General features: G+C 38.2%; 2 protein-coding genes across 2 annotated transcripts in view; one reads left to right on the forward strand and one right to left on the reverse strand.

Moving 5' to 3' along the window:
- LOC127412425 (cartilage acidic protein 1-like) overlaps positions 1–25,234 on the forward strand; it is a 72,848-nt gene that overhangs the window by 44,135 nt on the left and 3,479 nt on the right. The gene's annotated exons all lie outside the window — the stretch shown is intronic.
- The window catches only part of LOC127412436 (golgin subfamily A member 7B-like), a 46,582-nt gene continuing 29,895 nt past the window's right edge, over positions 8,548–25,234 (reverse strand). Inside the window, exons 4-5 of the mRNA XM_051648782.1 lie at positions 22,770–22,871; positions 8,548–18,109 (exon numbers count right to left, since the gene is read on the reverse strand). Coding sequence (XP_051504742.1) covers positions 18,026–18,109; positions 22,770–22,871 — 186 coding nt within the window. The 3' untranslated portion in view covers positions 8,548–18,025. The remainder of the gene's footprint in view (positions 18,110–22,769; positions 22,872–25,234) is intronic.

The following is a 25,234-nucleotide window of genomic DNA, read 5'->3' on the forward strand; positions in this document are numbered from 1 at the left end:
CACACTCACCCTGCCTGGAGACGGATGATGTGAGCTCCGCTGTCTTCTCTCGTTGGTAGTCACTCGCGAATGTTGCTCGTCATTTGCATAAAGTTGAAATTTCCTCAACTTGTCTTGAAGCTCCCAACGGCGATCTCAGTCACCAGTGGTCGCGACAGCTCGTGTTGCCACTGTGACAAATGGTGCTCTCATTGAAAATGAATGGGATGGTGTCGCTGTCTCACGTGATGTCGCTGGCGGTGTGAACGGGGCTTAAGCAGGGGGTCAGGAATTGGCTGGTTAGCAGGTCCCTGTTAGCACTTGCTGGTAGATGCTGGAACTACACCACCCGATGGCAAAAAGCATGTTTCTCCATAGACAGCCATTCAAAAGTAGCCGTGTTTTATGAAGAAATATTTTTTCTTAAATTATAAAGAACCATTTCGATTTAAATTATTTCATTACATTATAGCACATCCTCATCCAGTGACGGATTGTTTTTGAAGGGCTCTTATAATCGTGAAATTGATTTATATTCTATTCCCATTGCACAGTGACTCTCTGACATGACACCCGATCCCGGAACTGAGATGGCAGCCTCCATTTTGCTAGCTGAGCACAGTCATAGAGATGAATGGGGATGCTAACGGATAGCTCTCTCCAGGTATTTTATAGCTCCATGGGCTTAAGAGATAAAGAGAATGACCAGGCAGAGAGAAAACTAAAAGAGAAAACTGAAGCTAAGATCAGATATTTTAGAAAGGAAAGTCTGCTGAGATGTGAGGTTGCTGCATGTTTGTTGTCTTTGAATGCAACATTTGATTCCTAAGGCTGGGTCTGGGTTTCAAAGAGCACTGTGCTGGGGTGATTGTAAGGATGTCAACTCGGGTGGCACTGGGCCATGCATATCATGGTTCAGTACTAGCGGAACATAGCGCTCACGCCACTGACGTACCTGTTTATCCAGGTGCTCTGTTCTGGCCATTACTGGGCGATCAGCCAGCAAGGTTACTGAGAGACGTTGTATCCAGACACTAGACTGAAAGACATATCACACAGGTCAACTTTTCATCAAGATGGTTTTATGTCTTTTCCATTTACAAAGGTACTAGCTGCACTGTATACGTCAACATGTTTTCATGAAAAGTGAGAATGACCTAACTTTACCATAAGTACTTGAAGAAATACATCTCACTGCACAGTGACTCTCTGACCCTTTTTAGCATCTGAATGTCTGTGGAAAGTTAGGAACAGTTTCAGCTATTTGATGTGATGGTGAAACAATTCAGAATGTTTGCTAAACCACTCAATCAGTGTTGAAATGAAATTTGTTTTTCATTTCATTTGACATTTATTTATTTAGCAGATGCTTTTATCCAAAGCCACTTAGGCATAGGCAATTTATACCACTGTCGGAAAGCTACTTTGAATCTTTAGCTTTCCAAGGTAAAAACTACTCGTATGAATCATATAACAACAGTCAAGCAACACTTTTAAAAATATATTTTCTTAGTAATTACACTACACATTACTAATAAAACGTTACTAAGCTAATGAAGCCATTAAATAAATATCTTTTTAAAATATTTATCTGGTGGTAAATAATAGATGGTATATTGGTTTATTTAGGCAGTATTTAGCATGTAATATAAAAACAAGGATCTCAATAAGGGTGACAGCATTAAACAGACTTTACACTAAATACAACAAATAAAACTAAAAACACCCAGATTATATAAATTGATAACTTAATGATGAGCAGCAGCATTTAACAAAATATTTTGCTCTGAAAAATGTGCAAAATGCCACAGGGACATCTGTGAAGGGACTCACAGATTGATGAATTGGTCAATCATTTTTTTAACTGAATGCTTTTTTAGCATCCATCTTTGCTGTTTTGAATTGTTTCTCTATGTAAACATGTGCTAGACGTATGTCTTTGACCATTGTGCAGTGTCTGATTTATAGTCAGCTGTGTAATAAAAATATGTTATTAATCTCCTGGCCAGATTTAAGTTCCCTATAGCTGTTCTTTAGACAGATTGGCTTCAGCACAGTACTGGCCTAATCAGATATTGATGGGATTAAAAAAAAGAGCAAAGGCACAATGCCATTGAAGAGAACAGGATTGAAATTGATGCTGGTAGAATCTTTTCTTGATGGAAGAATAACTCTGCCTGAGAGGTCTAAAAATCTCTGACTATGATGTGTTTTCTGCCATTGGAGTTCCTCAAACCAGAATGGCTTGATTCAGAGAATCAAAACACCGGAAGACATCTGAAGTAATTTGGCTACAATGGAATAAAGAATTGGGCTTTTGTCTTTTACTCTCTGGTCTCTGTTTATTTGTTTAGACAAATATGAATCACACTGGGTTGATTTAAAAAAATACTTTGTCAGATTCTGACCACAGATAGCTTTGGTCAGCTTACAGGTAATTATCTAGCAGCTGGGATGTTTTTCTTTATTAAAGGGATAGTTTACCCAGAAATGATTTTTTTGTCATCATTTACTCACACTCATGTCATTTTAAACTCAGTGACTTTCTTGTGTGGAACACAAAAGGAGATGTGATGGACTGGCAACCTCCGACGCCATTCACTTTCATTGCATTGTTTCTTCCATACAAAGTCAATGGTGAATGAGGCTGCCAGTCCATAACATTTTGCCTAAAATCTCTTTTTGTGTTCCACGAAAGACAGAAAGTCATACTGGTTTGGAACAACACTTAGGGTGAGTAAATGATGACAGAAATTTCATTTTTGGTTGAACTGTCCCTTTAATTATTAATATTTTAGTCAATATCCCTTAATCAGGCCAAAATTATTATCCTATTTGACATTGGTTAAGTTTGACATTGTAATTTAAAGGAGTGGTTAGGAATGCTTGAAGCTATAACTCAGAAGACTTGAGTTTGTGCAATGTTTTCCAGCCTCAGTGTGTGGTCGACTGATTATTTTTGAATGTGAAAGAATGAGTCAAAGGCATTGAACGGTCAACATCTTCCTTAGATCACCCAACAACATGCCGTAGCCTTGAACTGAACTCATAACATTGCTAAGCATGTCTGACAACAGATCCTATTGCAACAGCACATATTTAGATTTGTAAGCTGGATGGTACATCCTACAACAGACACAACAAAATCAGTGTTAGTCTCTGAGGTTAAACACCATTAGCCAAAGCCAACATGGTTGGCTTTGAGAGGAGTGATCCAAAAGCAGTCAAACCATAATATTTGAAGTAACTAAATCCAGCCAGGAACCAAAGAGTAAGTCATGGAGACTGCATCATGTTCATCCTCTTTTTGTTGAACAAATGTCTTTTGAAAGCTCTGCAGGCTGAGTGTTTAAATAATAAATAAACTCTGCTGTGAAGATTGAGAGAATCATGTTCAAGATTAAGCTGGGATGTAACAAGCGGAAGCATGAAGAATTCCCTCTTATAAGATATTGCTTGCTCTTTACTGATTCTCCCGCAGATGTACATTGTGATTTCCTTGATCTCAATTAATTAATCTAGAAATGTCTGAATACAGGAGGATTTCTTTTCATGTCAGTGTCTGGAGTTTTATTGTGAATGCTCAGGGGCTGTGCATGGGTAAGTGCTCTGGACTAGTCACTTACTGTACCTGTTCTTCTTCATATATATATATATATATATATATATATATATATATATATATATATATATATATATATATATATATATATATATTACCTTACCAGTTACTCTGTTACTAACCTTTTGGAACCAACAGTAAAATACTACATCTCTCAGGGTGGATTATTAATAAAAATGGTCACACAATCTTAAAAGGAACAGTTCACTGAAAAATGAAAATTCTGTTATAATTTACTCACACTAATGTCTCTCTAGACCCATATGACTTTCTTCTGTGGAACACAAAAGGTGAATTTTTAAAAGCTCTTCACCTTTTTTATTTGTAAGTGAATAGTGACTTTAAAAGTTGGAGGTTTAAAGGTTATAAAGGCCAGGAAGACACACAGACAGACAGACACGGTTGGTTGGATGGTTTGACGGATGGTTGGTTGGTTGAACAGTTTGAATGAACAGTTGTTTGGTTGATTGGACGTTTGGTTAGTTGGTTGGACGGATGGTTTGTAGGTTGGACGTTTGTTTGGTTGGTTGAACGGTTGATTGGTTGGTTGAAGAGTGGGTTGGACAGTCGCTTGGTTGGTTTGTTGGTTGGTTGGATGGACAGACGGTTTGTTGGTTAAATGGTTGTTTGGACAGTCAGTTGGTTGGTTTGTTGGTTGGACGGACGATGGTTGGTTGGTTGCAGTGTTTAGGAACATTACTCATAAAACTAACTTGTCAGAATGTTGCATAACTACTTTTTTTTATTTTTTGTTTTTTTCTCCCCAATTTGGCATGCCCAATTCCCACCACTTACTAGGTCCTCGTGGTGGCGCGGTTACTCATATCAATCCGGGTGGCGGAGGACAAGTCTCAGTTGCCTCCGCTTCTGAGATAGTCAGTCTGCGCATCTTATCACGTGGCTCGCCGTGCATGACACCACGGAGACTCACAGCATGTGGAAGCTCATGCTATTCTCCACGATCCACGCACAATTTAACATGCGCCCCATTGAGAGCGAGAACCACTAGTCATAACCACAAGGAGATTACCCCATGTGACTCTACCCTCCCTAGCAACCAGGCCAATTTTTTGCTTAGATCTGGCTGAATTCACTCAGCGCACCCTGGATTCGAACTCGTGACTCCAGGGGTGGTAGTCAGCATCAATACTTGCTGAGCTACCCAGGCCCCATTGTGTTACTACTTAAAGTAACAAAACTAATTAAAAAGGTATGGAGAGTTATTTGTTACGTTACTTATGAGTTAGGTTACATTATGCCAACCTAACATGTTCAGGGAATGTGTCTGATGTATAATTGAATATTTTTCACTTTAGTGATCTCAGTGCAGGCTTGTTTTGAGTTGATAAAGAAAATGTTTCAATCGGAGCACAGTGCATACAGCTGCAGGTGCCACTGGATGATTCATATGGATATAACTTGAATGAAATAGTTTTTAATGCTACCACAATGTCATAAAAACAGCATCCACCACTGCAAATGATGAGTACAACTGGGTTCTGATTTATATTCCGTTATTCCTTAATTTCTGTCTGTATAGTTTATTGAAATAATTTAAATGACACATTTAAAAGAAATAACTATAATAAACGAACACATAGGCCTAAATATAAGGTTTTTTTGAACAAGTAATTTTAGTTGGAGTTGGAAGTGGAAGCGAAAGCATAGTTCTAGCAGGAAGATCTCATGATTCATTTTATCTGGCATCTCATCCAATCACAATAGAGCCTCCGCTTTATAAGCCTGCACAGTTGTCTCTCATTGTTCACATACTTCTGTTGTTTTAACTCCCCTCCTCCCCATCACCAACAGTTTAGGTCCTGTCCTGGGTGGGGGTAGGCTTCGCTCACCTGCCATCATCGCCTCCGGCAGGATTTGACGGTTCAAGCAAGTATCTTAGCACTGAACCGTAGGACAGGGCTTACGCCAAATTATATAAGTTTCTCTTGATTCGTATTGATTCCAATCATCCCGAGTCTTTCTGATAGAATTGTACTTCTAATGGAAATGTTGGCTTTTTATGTTTGAAACATTGATTGAAGTCATATCTTGGAATATCTGAAGGTAAACAAAACCAGATTTTACCCCTACAATCAGAGGGCATTAGAACAGAACAGATACACAGGAGGAAAACTGATAGCTTGGTACTTAATAGCATTTTTCGTTGTAAGAATCGCCACAGAATAGACCATGGATGACTCACTGAAGAGTATAATGTGACTATGGTTTGTATAAAACAAACTATAGAATTTTTGTTATGGGTAAAAAAAAAAAAAAAAAATCAGTAGCCACATTCATTTTAATTAATCTTGCTTGGTTGAACAGTTGTAGTTTGAAATCACGAACATTCCGCCGTTAATTAGTCTTGGCCCGTTTTTACATTTTGTCAATTTAAGTCTATGTGATTTTTGGCATTTTTGAATTTGGAACTTTGTCAAGCCAACATAATATACTGAACTGAAATTAAAAATTAGTTTAAAAGTAGAGGAGAAAGCTGAAAAGAGAGACATAAATGCAATTCCCAATTTATTCATATGAATTAAAGCACCTGCTCTCCAAAAGCTTTTTAAAATAATATATGGCCAGGTGTCTCCTCTTTGGCAATAGGCTCTGTTCCATTGGCTTTGTCCTCAGTGAATGTTCAGATGTTAACGAGTGTCAGCAGAGCGCAGTATGTGAGCACATGTTGCATAATGAACACAGCTCTATTAACTGCCACTGTAGGAACAGCTTCACTCCGAGCCCTGAATGGAAAGAGCTGCTTCATCTGAACAGATGAGAACACAGACCTGCTATGAGATCATCTCAGCATTTTATTGGCCCATCCATCTGTACTCATGTCAGAAACTGGAATCTTCTGAACAGAACATTTCCTAGTAGTTTCAAAATGATTGTCACTTTATTTAAAGTGAACTTGCACAAATTTGAGAAAACTTGGATCAATTCAGCCTATATGATTATTGTATGGTTCTCAGACAACAATAAGTCTTTCAATTTTTTTTTTTTCATTCCTGTTTCAGTTTTTTAAAAGTTCAGAACTCAGAGTTGGTCTGCGTTCTAACAAGGGTGTGATTTTGATTTTCCTCTTTGTTGACAAGAGTTTGACGTTTGCTTTCTACATTTGAAATCAACAGCATATCAAGCTCCTCACCCTGACCTGAGTGTTTACATAAAAAATATATACACTCATGGAAAAAACTCTTGCTTGGCCTTGAAATAATTTTAGTTCATTTAAGTGATTAATTTTGTTGTCTTTTGTTGCCTTTTATCATTCTCCAAAATAATAGTACTCTGAAGTTTTAAGAAACCTTTCTTTGTTTTTTGACCATACTGTTTATTTTTCTCAGTAGAAGTTGCAAATGTAACACAAATTTGTGAACATAAATGAGCTTTAAGGTGAAGTCTGCAATTCATGTGCCACTATAGTGTTACCAAACAGAATTGTAAAAAAAGAGAGTCAGTGTTTACACTTTTCCAGGGTTATCAACCAACAAGGCGTACTTAGTGCTGTCTCAGAAAAATAGTCACGTCTTAAAGGACAATTTTACAGACCAATTAATGTAACAAATAATTTATTGAATAACTTAAAGGTGCACTCAGTAACTTTTGTCTTTGTTTGTCTTGGACTTACACTGACACCTAGCGGCTTGGATGCAGCATAATTTAAAATCAATAGTTTTCAGTTTCAGATGCCATTGTAGAAATGTAGTATTCAGTGAAAGTGTCAAATAACAGGACGGTTACTGAGATTAAGCGAGTAGTATTCGGCTGGTCATGTGATTCTAACATGGCAGCCCCCATGTGTGAACCCTCTCCATGTAGAATAAAACAGCTTTTATAAGGTTACTGATATGACTGGAGTCTTCTTTTTAATGTGAGTGGTCATGATTTCTGACATATATTGCAAAATGACTATTCATGTCTTTAGGAGTTAAACTTTTTTAATGAGGAAAAAATTACTGAGTGCACCTTTTAAAGTGCTTTAACTAAAAACTTTCTCCTAAGACTTCCATTGTAAATGAATTATTGCACTATGTTTTTATTTTTGAGACAAATCTGAAAATGAACCTCAGAACAACAAAATATTTACTGAATGATTTAAAATGTACAAATTTTGAAATAATCCACATAGAGCAACTAATTTAAAAATCACAAGGCTTTCATATATTATTGCCGATGAATCTTTGTTCTTGAATCAATATTCTGGGGCAAGAGCAGACTCAATGCAAGTGCACTATAAAAGAGCAGAACAAAATGCAGAGTCATAACTGTAAATATCCATCTCTGGCAGAGAATGTTCATCTGTCACATCAAGGGCAATATCATTTCCTCTGAAATAAGAACATATGACTTCTTCAGTAGACAGTAATGTTGCTTAATGTCTAATGGAGATAATAATCCCTTTTTGGAAAGAGTGTGTGTTAGCTGGATCTTGAATTAAAGAGATAGTTCACCCAAAAATGAAAATTCTCTTTTGTGTTTCACGTAGGAAAGAAAGTAATATGGATTTGGAATAACTTGTGGATGAGTAAATGATGACAGATTTTGTTTTTTCAAGTTGCCTCACTAATAATGTCTTTTAGAGTACAAATCAACAAAACATGTTTAAAAATGGTTACATTTGAAAAAAAAAAAAAAAGAATAGGAGGCTTTTAAGATCTTGTAATACAGTTTGACCATTTTTAAACATGGTCAAACTTTATGACAAGATCATAAATGCCTCTTAAACAACCTTCAGTGACACTATCTGAAGCGCTTTTCATGTAGAGGTCAAATCAGCACATGACACTTGCATTGAGAATTGTGTTGAAGCCCTGACACAAGTCATGTGAAAGGGCCTGATGTGATGGTTAAGGAGTGGATTTTATGTAGATCATTCTAACAAAGCAATGTTCATTAACAGTGCACACATCATGCCCAAAAAAAAAATCAGATGGGAAAAAGTTCAGCTGATCTGTTTCCAGAGGAACAAAACATTTTATTTTGGTTGGCATTCTTAACAAAAGCAGAATATAATACCTGCTTACATCCAGACCATCTAGACATTTGGGAGACAAATAGATTTTTATATAAATTGTAAAATAAAAACTTTCAGTGCAATGTAACAGTAGTAAAGAAACAACAGCAAAAATATCTGTTCAGTTGTTATACTGTATAATGTTAATTTCAACGTATGTTAGTAGATATAATAAAACACATTTGTCTCTATAGCAGCAATGAGACACAGATTTTATAGTATTCCCAAAGGAAGTATAAATAGTTACTGGAATGCTATGAATAAACATTAGGTAAACATGACAATTTTTACTTTTTTTTAAGTAATACCCTATGAACAATTGGTTTAGAACAACATAATCTACAATACAAAACTAGTATGTAAATTTGGCCATATCAAAGTATTTTATACTATTATATATTTTCAATATATATAATCTTTTCCCTTTTTCCTTTAGGAGACATTTAGTATGCACACATGCATGCACAAGTGTTTGTTGATATATACTTATATGAAAAGTGAATAATGTAGAAAACTCATGGCATGGCGCTGATAAGCCACTCTCTGCCTGACATGTCATATGAATTATGTATGGCCTGACCAAAATAGAAGGCTTGTCCATATAAACACATGGTAATGTATGTCTTTTTAATGTAACATACATTTTTATGTCATGTTTTACTGATTGGTATGGAATAGCCCGGGGCCCTTTCAGACCCTAAATGTTGTATTAAGGGCACCTTACACTCCATCATAAGAGTCAAAATCAGTCAGTAAAACCATGCAGAGCCATCTCTGTGACAAACAATAAAAAAACATTCATTTCAGATTTCCAGTCGGTTTTTGTCAAAACGGGTTGTGGGAGTAAATATACGAAGCCCCTTAGAGGACAGTGCAGGATTTTTTTTTTTTTTACATTTTGCGTTTCCTTGCAATAAGTTTTGCGTTCGCTTGCAGTAGTTTGTGTGCTCTTACAATAAGTTTTGTGTGTCATCGCAATAGTTTAGCGTTCCCTCGCAATACATTTACCAAGGTATTACTTCAGTAATATTTGTAGTGAAACCATAGTAATATTACAGGAAAACGAAAACTATGGTAATAAAAATAATAATCTTGTGGTTATTATGGTTTAGTAACTACAATATTAACCATGGCTAATCTATAGTAAAACCATGGTTACTATATGGATACATTACACTGTATTAAAACTGTACGTACTTTTCATAGTTACTACAAAATTACTATAGTAAAACCACGGTTTCCACCAAAAACTATAGTTACTATGGGGGCAGTGGTGGCTCAGCGGTTAAGGCTCTGGGTTACTGATTTAAAGGTTGGGGGTTCAAGCCTCAGCACTGCCAAGATGCCACTGTTGGGCCCTTGAGCAGGGCCCTTGACCCAATCTGCTCCAGGGGCACTGTATCATGGCTGACCCTGCACTCTGACCCCAGCTTAGCTGGGATATGTGAAAAAAAGAATTTCATTGTATATGTGCAAATGTGTGATAATTAAATTAATTTATAAATTATACTTCAGTTTATAAAATTACTATAGTAAAACCATAGTTAATCTATGGTATTGTATGGTAAAACCAAAATAACCACAAAATTATGCTTTTTATTACCATAGTTTTCATTTTCCTGTATTATTTTATTATGGTTTCACTACAAATATCATGATTAGTATCATGTAGTAAAACCATGGTAAATTATTGCGAGGGAATGCAAAACTGATGCGTGGGCACGCAAAACTGTTTCAGAAAAAAATACAAAATATATACTGCCATCTTCTAAGGGGCTCTGTAGGTTTTGCAGAATGACTTGTAAAAACTTTCTTGAGCAACCTAAAAATGCCCTTCCAGCCCAACAAATATTGAAGTCAACATAAAATCAAAATTGACACTATTTACTTTATTAATGCACGTTCCTGGTCTTATTGCTCTGGTCTTGTAAAAAATATGTCTGTCTTTGTAATATTTAATCAAAATGTAATAACTTTGCTTTTGAAACATCTTTCTTTTTTGGCTGATCCCTCTTACTGTACATTCTGATATGTAACAACCACTTTTCATGATCTCGTGAATTCCCGATGGATAAAATCAACTCCAATCAAGCATATTTGCTCTTGTTGAATAACCTGTTTCACTTGGAAATATCCCATGCAGAATACAGTATATACAGTATATCTATCTATCTGTCTGTCCGTCCGTCCATCCATCTATATAAATATATTTTACATATATGAAAACTGTAATTTTCCTACCATTTTTAAATAGTGTATTTGTTGCATATATGTAGAACTTTTTTACTAGTGAAAACCATATATGAACACACACATACAGTATATCAGATTACTTTATGGGGCATCAGATATCGGAAGTAAAATGGGTTGCCAACAGTGTTTCATGCTGACTTTAACACACTTTTTTTTTTTTTATACACATACAGGTTCCCCACCCTTGTATATATCACAAATAAACAAACCAATTCCATCATTCAACACGAGAATGGTTCTATCATAACAACAACTGCAGACAGTTTTCATTCGCTCAATAATGGTACCAAACAACGTGTCCACATCTAGACAGAAACACTTTCATGCGTTAATAGTGCAAGTCATGTACAATTTACAGACACCTCTTTGGCAGTTCACAGTCCCGATAGACCAGCGCCAGGGTGGGTATCTCCACACCAGTGAAACATGAAGGCAGCAGGCACAGGAGATCTGTGTGTACTTCAGTACAGTACTAAAGATCACATGTGTGACTGAGCTGAAGGAAAACACTAGAGAAGGTGAGTTTATTGTAGCCAGATGGGAAACTGAACATAAAGTGCAAAAGAATGGCATAAAATAAAGAAGTAGAAAAGTAGAGGGATAATAGGAGGAAAGAACTTAAAGTTAAAATGTGTAATTTCTGCACCACTTTCATTTTTAAACAGATTCCAGAAAACTCCCTGTCTTCCATTGGTTGTACAAACAGATAGTCCTGCCCTAAACTCACGGTATTGGTCGAGCCAGTGTTGCTGTCTCGGGCTGAACTGGCCCCTCCTTTGATAGAGTACTTTCAACCTATAAAAAGGCTTAATTATACTGTATAGTTGACTCTACATTAAGCTGGAAAGATAATTTTAACATTAAAAAAATAACACACATCAACTTTAACATTCAAATAACATAAAAAGGAATGTTTCCTTCCATGCATGTCTAAAACAAGCTTGTTTGGATAGAAAAATAGCATGTATCTTCTACGATTACTATATGATTTTCAAGGAATAGTTCATCCAAAAATTAAAATCGTCAATTTCTTCACCATAATATTTTCTTTGTGAATCACAAAAGTGGATGATAGGAAGTGTTTTTATGGGCTTCTCTTTTTCATACAATGAAAGTGGATGGTGATTTATACTGCCAAGCTCCAAAAAGGTAAAAAAAAAAAAAAAAAAAAAAAAAAAACATCATAAAAGAAGTCTGTATGACTTGTGCGCTATTCTAAGTCTTCAGAAGCTGTATGTTAACTTTTCAGCCATCTACTATAGACGAGTTGCCAATCAATATGGGGTTTTCAATGACCGATTTTATCTTACCTCTGGTCCCCTAAATATTGAATAATTGGTTACATACTTTCTTTATTCCAAACTGGGGAAAAATGCTACAAGATAAAGGAAGACCAAACTTAACACCTTATGAATATTTCCTATGTACAATTGCACAGATTTTTAAGTAGAATTCTTTCTACATTCTATATAAACGCCTAAACTAAAGGTAAGTCAGTATGCCCAATCATGGAAAGGGCTGTTATTCCTTTCAAGACAATATTTAGTGTGCATTCTTTCTTGTACAGTATTATGTCTGAGAGTCTTGCAAATATGCAAGATATGAACAACATCTCACAACTAATTTTGAACAGCTGGTGAGTCAATCTTCTCTGAACCTTATCAGTCAAAATAAAATTTATCTAAGGCCCATTTACATGTTTGACCTGCTCCTCTCCACACTGCCTTCCTCAGCTCCCTGGACAAGCACCAACTGGAGGTAGATTTTATCATACAAAAATAAGTAAAGAAATAAGCAACCATGCTTCCAGAAGGGCTAGCATTTGCCTCTTTACCTTTTTTGGGCATATTGTCCACAACACCAATCAATGAAGCTCTGTGGTGCAGGTGTGTGGTGGAACTAAAGGAGGGAACATGAGCTTCGGGCACTGCGCATGGTTAAGATTGTCAGTGAACTGAGGCAATGCTAATTTTGGCCCAGTAAGCTGGGGACAAATAGAGAGAGAGAAAGAGCACAGTCACTGTCCAAACCAAATAAGCACCAAAGTCTGAGGTATAGGCAAGGACAAATTATGGAGTGGGCAATTGGAACATAATTAGCTCCAAAGTCAATGTATGGGCAAGGACAGATTATGGAATTGGATGGAATTGGTGCCAGGGGCCTCAAGGTGAGAGGCACACAGAAGGGTGTGACAGAAACAAGAGGATATTTTATATTAATATTAAACGATATATGTAATATTATTGTATAAATATTAAACTATATAACATTTTAAAATAAGGTTGTATTTGTTAACATACAGTAAGTAAATGCATTACATATCATGAACTAACAATGAGCAATAATTACTTGAAGCATTTATTAATCTTGGTTAATATTAATTAAAATACTCAATAAATTAAATTAAATACTTAAGTTAATAAAAGATCATGTTCATAATGCATTTAATAATGTTAACATAAATTGTTTAATTTTATAAAATGTATTAATATTTTTTTGAAATTAACATTAACCAAGATTAATGAGTGCTGTAAAAGTATTGTTCATTGTTAGTTCATGTTAACTAATGTAGTTAAAGGTGCACTCATTAACTTTTTGCTTGTGTCATCTAGGACTTGCAGTGACACCTAGTGGTGTGGATGCAGCATCATACAAAATCAATAGTTTTCAGTCACAGATGCCATTGTAGAAATTTAGTAATTACAGTCAGACATGATTAATTTAATCCAAGAGTGAAAGTGTCCAATAACTGGCTGGTTACTGAGATTAAGCAAGTAGTATTTGACTGGTCATGTGATCTCAACATGGCAGCCCCCATGAGGGGACCCTCTCCATGTAGAATAAAACAGCTTTTATAAGGTTACTGATATGACAGGATTCTTCATTTCATATGAGTGCTAATGATTTTATATATATATATATATGTTTAAAAATTACAATTCATGTCTTTAATAGTAAAAATTACTGAGTGCATATTTAAGTAATGTTAATGAAAACAACCTTATTGTAGTGTTACCAACAATATTAACAATTTTATTTAATACATTTTAATTATTAGTTTTATTTAGTATTAATAATATTAATATTAAACAAGCCACTGCAGATGTAAAATTGATATAGGTAAACAAACTGTTTTTGAATGTATGCCAGTGACTGTGGCATAATTTAAAAACTAGCAAACAAATGAAAAATGTTATGTTCCTGATACCTCATCAGCGCTAATTGTTGTCTCTTTTGCAGTATATCACGAGGCCGTGGATGGCTGCCTCGGTGTGGAGCTCCTCAGTTCTTTTGTTGTTTTTGTTGTTTGTCCTGTGTTTAGTAATCTTTTTCCAGTCAGTTTTAACAGAGACGAACTGCTGAACATTCGACAGCATGTACCAGACAATCTTTTCCCGGTTTTTGAATATTCAGACGTTTTGCTAGACATTTTAGTTGGAGGCGCAGCTCTGCTGTTCAAGAGACGCAGGTGAGGGAGACGAGCCGGTGCGCTGGTCAAACTCCGTCAGCACGGATTTCGAACAGTGCTGCCGAGTATTCACTTAGCGAATCTCTGCTCTCTTCCTAACAAAACGGACAAACTACATCTCCTCACCCGCACCAACAGAAACCTGGCTGAGTGAAGCCATTCCGACAGCGCGTTACATCTGCTGGGCTTCCAGCTGTTCAGAGCGGATCGCATCGCGGAGTTAGCGGGGAAAACGAGAGGCGGTGGAACATTCATTTATATCAATGAAAGTTGGTGTACAGATGTAACAACGTTAAAGAGGATGTGCTGTCCTAATTTGGAATCGCTCTTTATTAACTGTAAGCCTTTCTACTCACCGCGGGAGTTTTCCTCGTTTATTCTGGTGAGTGTGTATATCGCGCCAAACGTGTGTTTGAATGCGGCGCTGCAGCAGCTGGCTGATCAAATCACAGACATGGAACAACAATACCCGGACTCAGTTATTATTATTCTTGGGGATTTTAACAAAGCAAATCTCACCCGTGAAATGCCCAAATACAAACAGCACATCACATGCCCCACCAGAGACAGGAACATACTGGATCATTGTTACACAACAATAAAGGATGCATATCGCTCTGTCCCTAAAGCAGCTTTGGGACTCTCTGATCACTGTCTGGTTCATCTTCTTCCAACCTACAGGCAGAAATTAAAATCTGCTAAGCCTGTAGTAAGGACTGAAAAGAGATGGACCAATGAAGCAGAGCGGAAACTACAAGCCTGCTTCAATTGCATGGATTGGAGTGTTTTTGAGGCTGCAGCCACAGACCTGGACAAGCTCACAGATACTGTTACATTATATATCAGTTTCTGTGAGGATATGTGCATTCCTACTAGGACTTATTTAAAGTTCAACAATGACAAACCGTGGTTTACAGCAGAGCTCAAGCAGCTTTGTCAGGACAAAGAGGATGCTTACAGGGGTGGGAATAAAGTCTTGTACAATCAGGCCAGGAACACACTGAACAGGGAAATCAGAGTGGCTAAAAGAAGACCCTGCATCAGTGTGGAGTGGCATGAAACAACTCACAAATTACAGGACTCCTACCCCCAACCCTATAGGGAACCAACAACTGGCTGACGAACTGAATGTGTTCTACTTTGAAAGGCCCAATCTCACACCCCACACCCACTCTGACCTTCACTTCACACAAACACCAACATCTCCTGCAACCCCCCTCCTCCCCCCTCCTGCTACTCAACCTGCACTAAGATCTGTGAAGATGGTGTGAGCCGCGTCTTTAGGAAACAAAAGACGAGGAAGGCTTCAGGCCCAGATGGCGTCTCACCAGCGTGGCCCCCATCTTCACACAGATCTTTAATAGATCACTGGAGCAGTGTGAAGTCCCATGCTGCTTCAAACGCTCCATCATTATTCCTGTCCCAAAGAAACCAAAAATCACAGGACTAAATGACTACAGACCTGTCGCCCTGATGTCTGTGGTCATGAAATCATTTGAGAGACTGGTGTTGGCCCACCTGAAGAACATCACTGGACCCTTTCTAGATCCCCTTCAATTTGCTTATCGAGCAAACAGGTCTGTGGATGATGCTGTCAACATAGAATTGCATCATATCCTGCAACATCTGGACAGACCAGGGACATATGCAAGGATCCTTTTTGTGGACTTCAGTTCAGCTTTCAACACCATCATCCCAGCTATACTCCAGAATAAACTAGACCAATTCTGTTCCCATGTCTATCTGTCAGTGGATTACCAGCTTTCTGACGGACAGGCAGCAGCTTGTGACACAGGGGAAACTCACTTCTAGCACCTGTACAATCAGCACTGGTGCCCCCCAGGGCACCAGTGCTCTACACTAATGACTGCATCACCAAGGACCCCTCTGTCCAGCTCCTGAAGTTTGCAGATGACACCACTGTCATCGGCCTCATTTGAGATGACGATGAGTCTGCATACAGAAGGGAGGTTGAACAGCTGGCTGTCTGGTGCAGTCAAAACAACCTTGAGGTGAACACGCTCAAAATGGTGGAGATCATTGTGGACTTTAGGAGAAACACCCCAACACTGACCCCCCTCACAATTCTAAACAGCACTGTGGCAGCAGTGGAGTCATTCAGGTTCCTGGGCACTACCATCTCACAGGACCTGAAGTGGGAGACCCACATTGACTCCACTGTGAAAAAGGCCCAGCAGAGGTTGTACTTCCTTCGCCAGCTGAGGAAATTCAACCTGCCACAGGCGCTGCTGATACAGTTTTACTCAGCAGTCACTGAGTCTGTCCTCTGCACTTCAGTAACTGTCTGGTTTGGTTCAGCTACAAAATCAGACATCAGAAGACTACAAAGGACAGTTCGAACTGCTGAGAGGATTATTGGTTGCCCCCCCCCCTTCAAGAATTATACACTTCCAGAGTGAGGAAAAAGGCTGTAAAAATCACTCTGGACCCCACTCACCCTGCCCACTACCTCTTGAACTGTTGCCTTCTGGCTGAGGCTTCAGAGCTCTGAGCACCAGAACCGTCAGGCACAGGAACAGTTTTTTCCCTCAGGCTATCCATCTCATGAACAGTTAAATTGCCCCATTGAGCAATAACTATGTGCAATACACAGTTTAGTCTTTCTTATATTTATCCAACACATCCAACCTCTTCTGCCATTTCATTCCTCTGAAAAACAAACAAACAAACAAAAAAAAAAAAAAAACATTTGCACTGTACATAACAGATTTGTATTTGCACTGTACATAACAGATTGTATTAGATTTGCACTACCCATGTGTATGTGTGTATGTGTGTATGTATGTATGTATGTATGTATGTATGTGTGTGTCTGTACGTATGTGTATAATTAGTTTTATTTTTTATTATTATCTATGTCTTGCTGCTGTTTTTGTATTGTTTTTGTATTGTTGTACACTGGAAGCTCATGTCACCAAGACAAATTCCTTGTATGTGTAAGCATACTTGGCAATAAAGCTGATTCTGATTCTGAATGTGTTTATTCTCTTAAGTGTAACTTTATTTCTTGTATTCCTGACTGTATGTATCAATTTTGTATCAAAAGTACAAATAAAAACAGTATAAGATAATTAAAAATGGACTATTTTTTCCCTAAAATTTGTGTCAGATTTATGCTTAGTAGTGTATCGCATTGTTAGCTTAGCAACATGCTAACACCGAACTCTATTAAAGTTAATTGTATGTCAGTTTTTTAATGTGTGCAGAGTTGCTATCTATGTAGTGTTCCATATCAGTCTTTTATAAGGTTCCATGGCCATTATGAAGATGACATAGAAGGCAGCTGCCGATGTAGGCAGAAAGGCAGCTCAATAGGTTTTGCAGTAAAGTAAATCTGGTGTAACATCTGCACTCTGTTTACTATACCCATCTGCTAACCCTCATAATTTAAGCATTGAGGGTGTTTGATGAACTCAGTGCAAAGATTTTGTCTGTTACAAATAGAAATGCAGAGGAGGCGGAAATAAAGGAAGTGAGGAGAGGGAAAGGGAAGTGTGTGTAAGTTAAAGCTCCTGGCTTTGCATTTGCTGTTTGTAAGAAGAGAGCGAGTAAGCTATGCTCTCACTCTCTTTTGTTAAAATCTGGTGCTTTCATGTTTCAACATGCGGATTTTGGGGAGCGTACTGGCCACCCTGTACCCGTACCCCTGGGGCTGCTCCCCCAGTCATTGAGCTGTGGTACTGGACGGAGAGCTTCCACTGGAGCTTGAGCTGCTGGTGCCACTGTCTTCAAAAATGGAGATCTCTATCTGGACAGTCACAGTCAAGGGCTACACACTGTAATCTTGAAGCAAACCAATGCTACTTAAAGAAAGTTAAATAAGTAGACATCACAAAATTGCTTGATGAGCACAATTTATTTTCCTGTGTTGAAGTATTTCCTATTTAAATAGGAAGTTTGTGTCACAGTTGTGAACCGTGATTTGCTACTTGCTATTGCTAGTTGGAAGCTATTTATATTAAAGTAATAGAAATAAAAATATATAATATATCATTTTCTCATCATTCTCTCGCCCTTATGCCACCTCAAATTCATATAAATTGATTTCTTGTGCGGAATACACACAAAGATTTTTGGAAGGATACATGATGTTTGTTTGTTCATACAATACAAGTCAATGGGGTCCAGAACTTTCAAGGTCCAAAAAGGCAGCATAAAGGTAATCCATACGATTTGAGTGGTTTAATCCATGTCTTCTGAAGCGCTGAAATCAGTTTTGGGTGAAAAACAGTCCAGGAGACTGCAGATGTCAAGATTTATGGTGAAAAGGGAGTTACATTTTGGTCTGTTTCTCACCCAAAACAGATCGTATCGCTTTAGAGGACATGGATTAAACTACTCGAGGGCATTACAGTACCAAAATAATCAGATGTTTGAGAATATGCAACATTTGTGTAAATGTGAAACAGCCATAATGAAATTAAACCAATCAACTTGTTCATTCAGTACACCAACTTTACTGTGTGTTAAACCAAAGCCCTATGATGAGATACTAGTGGTCATTGTGGAAGATCCTGAATTGCAGCTATTGTTTGCCCACTGACCTGAAATGACAGTTGGTTGGATTCTGCAGGTCTGTGAGCTAATGATCGGGCCGCCAAAGCCAGTTGGACCTGTAGTCAGTGGGAAGAGTGGGAAGCAGCACTGCCAAGCATGCTTGATGGTCTACTGGATAGATTTTCATTTCCTAAAAGAAATCACCCAAACTTGTGGGATTGAAAGAATAATATGTTCCTGGATGCTGTTTTGAGAGTTTGCTTAATATTATACCTGAAGATTATGGACCAGTGTTTGGTCAGATATACACATATTTGATGTCAAGTGTAAGGGAACACACCCAGAACTCTCTGGAATTCAACTGATCACAATGTATAGTCAGGACATTAATAACTTGAAAAATTACTATTACAATTTGAAAAAAAAAAAAAAAAAAAAATTAGAACTTCTTAAACCTCTTCAAAGAGTTCTCATAAAAAAATGAGGATCCTTGGCATTCTAGCTGTCAGTTTGTCCAGATACTCAGGTGACATTTCACCCCACACTTCCTGTAGCACTTGCCATAGATGTGACTGTCTTGTCAGGCACTTCTCACACACCTTGCAGTCTAGCTGATCCCACAAAAGCTCAATAGGTTTAAGATCCATAACATTCTTTTCCAATTATCTGTTGTCCAATGTCTATTTTTCTTTGCCCACTCTAATCTTTTCTTTTTGTTTTTCTGTTTCAAAAGTGGCTTTTTCTTTGCAATCCTTTCCATAACGCCTGCACCCCTGAGTCTTCTCTTTACTGTTGTAAATGAAACTAGTGTTGAGCGGGTAGAATTCAATGAAGCTGTCAGCTGAGGACATGTTAGGCATCTATTTCTCAAACTAGAGACCTTGATGCACTTATCCTCTTGTATAGTTGTACATCTGGCCTTCCACATCTCTTTCTGTCCTTGTAAGAGCCAGTTGTCCTTTGTCTTTGAAGACTGTAGTGTACACCTTTGTATTAAATCTTCAGTTTTTTGGCAATTTCATGCATTTTATAGTCTTCATTCCTCAAAACAATGATTTACTGATGAGTTTCTAGAGAAAGCTGTTTCTTTTTTGCCATTTTTGACCTAATATTGACCTTAAGACATGCCAGTCTATTGCATACTGTGGCAACTCAAAAACAAACACAAAGACAATGTTAAGCTTCATTTAACAAACCAAATAGCTGTCAACTGTGTTTGATATAATGGCAAGTGATTTTCTAATACCAAATTAGTAATTTTGCATGATTACACAAGGATAAGGTGTTGAAGTGATGGCTGCTGGAAATGGGGCCTGTCTAGATTTGATAAAAAATGACTTGTTTCAAATAGTTATGGTTCTGTTTTTTTACATCAGTAATGTCCTGACTATACTTTGTGATCAGTTGAATGCCACATTGGTGAATTATAGTACCAAATTCCTTCCGAAACAGTAAAATCAGTATATTTTTCCAAACTTTTGGCCGCCAGTGTATATATACCACGGGTCTGTTGAATGCTTGATCCTGATTGTTTGACGGATGTTCTAAGGTGTGCAATTATTTTTCAAGTAAATGCACGGCTATGAAGTAGTTCCAGGTCTTGACCGCATAACTGTTTTATATCACTTCGCCAAATTATTTCAGTTATTTCAAAGAGCCATTCAGGCTACCACAACCACATAACCAATTAAAACAAAGACATTGGTTAAAGTAAATCGGTTAAGAATGTAAAACAATGTAAAATATCCTATTTTTATTTCAATTTCAGTTAAAAAGAGCCTTCGTGCTTCCTCATCTCCCCCGCACTTACACACGCTCCAAACGTACATACGCATGAGCATGCACACACACACAAACACACACTGAGACTCGTGTCGTGACCAACAAATAGAGCCGCACCCCCACGACTTGATCAATACAATAGTTTCTATTATCCGGAATAACTTTTAAAATGTGAAATGTTTATGTTTCAATGTATTTTGCCCTAATCAGCCCCACATAGCTATAGTGGAAAGCACCACGCTACCCCTCCCTCTCGCTTGCACGCATACACGCACACACACACGCAGTACTTTGTTACTCCAATGCTGAAAAGCAGCACATCCTCTGTTGCTAGTTCTGAGGTGACATTTTTGAACTAGCAAAGAAGGCTTGAGTTTTATCAAAGTTAGATACACTTGATCAATTCAACAGTTTCTATTATCTGAAATATCTGTGGAAAACCTATCTTAAGCTCTCACACACGTGGACACACATAAATATGCGCATTATGCACACACTTACTCATGAGAGACAAACAGAGCACTCATGTCAGCGCACTCCTGCAACTCTTTAGGTCATGCGGACGTGTTCAACCAAACCACAATATAAGCGATGTGACAAATTAGACTGCTTCCATTTTAATAAAAGTCACTGACTTCAGTGCAAACATAATGATGTTGGGCGATTGCAATGTTGCAACATAATTTTTCAAGCCATGTATGGAACAGACCTAAGAATGTGTAAATCTACGGTTTTTACAAATTATTTTGTACTAATCCAGGGTGTGCTGAGTGACTCCAGTCAGGCTTCCTAAGCAACCAATTGGCCCTGTTGCTAGGGTGGGTAGAGTCACGTTGGGTTAACCTGCTCATGGTCGCTATAATGTGGTTCTCGCTCTCGGTGGGGTGCGTGGTGAGTTGTGCTTGGATGCCATGGGGAATAGCGTGAAGCCTCCACATGCACTAGGTCTCTGTGGTAACGCGCTCAACAAGCCATGTGATAAGATGTGCGGATTGACAGTCTCAGACGCAGAGGCAACTGAGATTCGTCCTCTGCCACCCGGATTGAGGCGAGTCACTAAGCCACCACGAGGACTTAGAGCGCATTGGGAATTGGGCATTCCAAATTGGGGAGAAAAGGGGAGAAAATAAAAAAAATAAAAAAGATTTTGTAATGCTATTTTCTTTCCTCATCTTTATAGGAATATGAATTGTGAAAGGTGTCACATCATGAGTAATAGGCCTATCACGAGGTTTTCCCAGTTAAAAAAAATCCAATAGACTTCCATTAAAAATTTATGACTGCAACTACTCCTCGCGATTTCAAGATATGTCCACCAAACTTGGCACAGTCGTTCAGCCTGTTCTGGCTTATTAAGATTATTTTTCTAACCACTCAGACTTAAGGTTTCCTGGAGCCGACAATTGAAAATTCCAATATTCTGATGGATGTTCCAAGTCTGGCTAGGAATGTGGATGATTTTAAACTCCAACTGTCAAGCAGATGTACAGTAAACACATTACAAGACCTTTAACCTGCTTTAAGCAGTTTTCTTGACAAACTTTCCTTTCTTTTCAAGTTATTCTTTAAACACAGAAACAAAGTGTTTCTAATCAGTTCTGGCCTCAGGCGCTTGTTGGTTTCACAAAGTTTCCTAGCTACAACCATCATGCAGGAAAATGGATAGACGTGCCTACATATAAGGCAGATTTTCCATTCTGCTCTATATGATCATATCAAGGTGTCACCTTGGTTGAACGACTGCAGGTGATGTGATGTTCACTGTGTGTTATGTAACTTTCATTAAAGGACCACTTAGGAAAAAGTGTGACCTACCATTTTGGAAAGAACAGGAGCTACACAATCACAACAGTGTTGACTGGTATAATGCTTTGCCAAACCACAAATAAACCATCATGATTTTTGTGGAATACCAGAAGCAAATAGGAAACAGGGTTATGGGAAAATATCTTTGTACAAGTGACAAAGAAAAGAACAGAAGCCTCTTCAGTAAACACAAAGGATAAGTCAGACTCAGTAAAGTTTACAGTTGAATCATGCTCCATTCTTCAAGGTGGTGCCAACCATTGCTTTAAAACAACATAATAATATAAGAAAGAAAAATGTCCTGGGCTGTTTGCAAAGGATACCACTCTCATACCCCGCTCGACTGGGTCGGTGAGGAGCAAACCTCTGGGTGCATAGATCTTCTCGTTCTGTTCCTGGATATACATGCTGATCTTTTTCAGTATCTGTGAGGGTTACAAAAGTGACAAGGGTGAGGAGGATAAACAGAGCATATAAAATTGTATTATCTTTTAAAATAGCTTAATACAATTGTTCAAGGAACTTGTAACCTCCCTGCAACACACACGTATAGCAGCACACACTTTGGAACACACATATTAGAATCAGTCTCACTTTCAATCACCTTTGCAGTTCAGCGTTTCTCATCAGAGCGAATTGTAGCCTATACATTTAATATTTTCTAATACCTTTCTTACAAGGTTATACATTAAAATGTGCATGGGATACTATATGACACGCCCACAAAAGATGCAGCAGGTGACCTGTAACTATATCTGGACAGAGGGGCGTAAGCTCTTACTCAAGAATCCATGCGCCACTTGGTGGATATTATGAGAAGTGCAACATGTATTTTAATTCTAAGAAGCCCGTCTACGGTATGCTGAGTGATTTCACGTGATGGATTGCCTGAAGGTGCATGAAAAAACACACTTTTTCAAAGAAATCTGTAGCTGTCCATTAAAGTCTTATAATCAAATGTGACTATTCTCAATTGTGCATGATTACTGCAAATGTTTGTCTTCGTAATCTTTCATCAAAATGTATCGACTTTCTCCACCTCTGAAAAACTTTTCTGCTGACTGTTCCAAGCCAGGAGGTGAAGGTTTGGCTGGTCAGCTTTGGCAGTTAGCCCCTACTGTTAGATACCATAACAACATGATCACATTGGAAATCAACAAGTTGCTTCCGAATGTAAATGTATCCTGAAATTGACCAGATTTTGTTGAATTACTGAGAAGCAACACCTCCAATTAGACATTTTGCATCAATTCAGATGTGATCAACATTAACTCTGGTACAACTTCCAAGACATGGGTTCTGGTCACATGGAAACCAGGAAGTAATTGTGTTCATAGAAACAATAGTAAGCGTGATTCGGAGGTTGCATTTACACTCTAAAATTAACCAATTTAAAATGTTTACTTCACTGACAGGTTAAGGTTTGGGGGTAGGGGGTATAGCTAATTAAATATGCTTTCCTGTTGACTGTATTATATCAGTTAACTAAAAATACAACTTGCTTTTTTGCAAAACTCTGGAAATTTCACTAGGAAGCTGGAGCGCTCACGTCCCTTGTATTTTCAAAAACACATGCAACTCTGGCCACTGGGGGCATTGATTAGAATTTTAGTTAACAGACTTACTTCAGCTAAATCATTTTCGACCTACTGTCGCCGAATTCACATTGCGATCCATCTGGCTATAACTGCACTATTATGTGGGCAAAAGCATCTTTCTCCACTGACAGAAGTTTAGAAGCATATGCTCTGACTAAATGATTTCTTTTTTTTTCTTTTTTTTCTTTTTTTGGCAAGCAACATAAATCACAGAATTTTCATTATATTACAGTAAATATTTCAAATCAGTCTTTTTTCTTAACAACACTATTACTTTTTCAACCCCTTCCCTCCAACCACCTGGCTTCATTTTGGTATGTAACACCCCTTTTCACAATTCAATCAATAAACAATGGATACAATCATGTCCCATCCTACATTTTTTCTTAGTCAATCTGTTTAATTTGGGAATACGGCAGATTGTGGAAATAAAATGGCTTGTGAACATTAATCACCCAATTCATAACTTTGCTATAACGTCTTGGTTACTTTCGTTACCTCCATTCCCTGATGGAGGGAATGAGACATTGTGTCCCTTCTGCCAAAACACTGAACTACCCGCTGAAATGGCCAGGACCTTGTTTCGGCTCCTCAGCACAAAACCTGAATGAGTGGTTGCGAGCCAGTTCCTTTTATACACGTATGTCTGGGGGAGTGGCATGCAAATTCCACTCGCCAATACCCATTGGCCTTTTCTCAAAGATCAGAGGTATTTGGGGCTCCCAAGAGTGACCCCTAGTGTCACTACATCGACACAATGTCTCCTTCCCTCCATCAGGGAATGGAGGTTACGAAAGTAACCAAGACATTCCCTATCTGTCACTCACTCGACATTGTGTCGATGTATTGACACTAGGGGTCCTTATACGAAATGCCACAACTTGCTGAACTGTGTTACATGGACTGGCCTTCACGTAACCTCCCCCGATGCTCCTATGAGCGTCGTATGGTCCCCTGCACCTCGGGGACAAGTCGACTGCCCAAAAATGGGGACAGGCTGCCCCAAACGTGGCCTCTTTTTCTTTCTCCCCAAAAAAAAATGGAAATCTTGTTCAGCTGGGGGCCATTAAGTGTCTGCGTTGGGGAAGTGTCCCTTCCCAAGGGGAAGACACCGCGGAGACCACATCCTACTTGAAGGGGAGGTAATTGTGTGGAAATACGTCACATTGTCTTACCGAGCTTGTCGGCAG

The sequence above is a fragment of the Myxocyprinus asiaticus genome, chromosome 21 (assembly GCF_019703515.2).
Source record: "Myxocyprinus asiaticus isolate MX2 ecotype Aquarium Trade chromosome 21, UBuf_Myxa_2, whole genome shotgun sequence".
NCBI lineage: Eukaryota > Metazoa > Chordata > Actinopteri > Cypriniformes > Catostomidae > Myxocyprinus > Myxocyprinus asiaticus.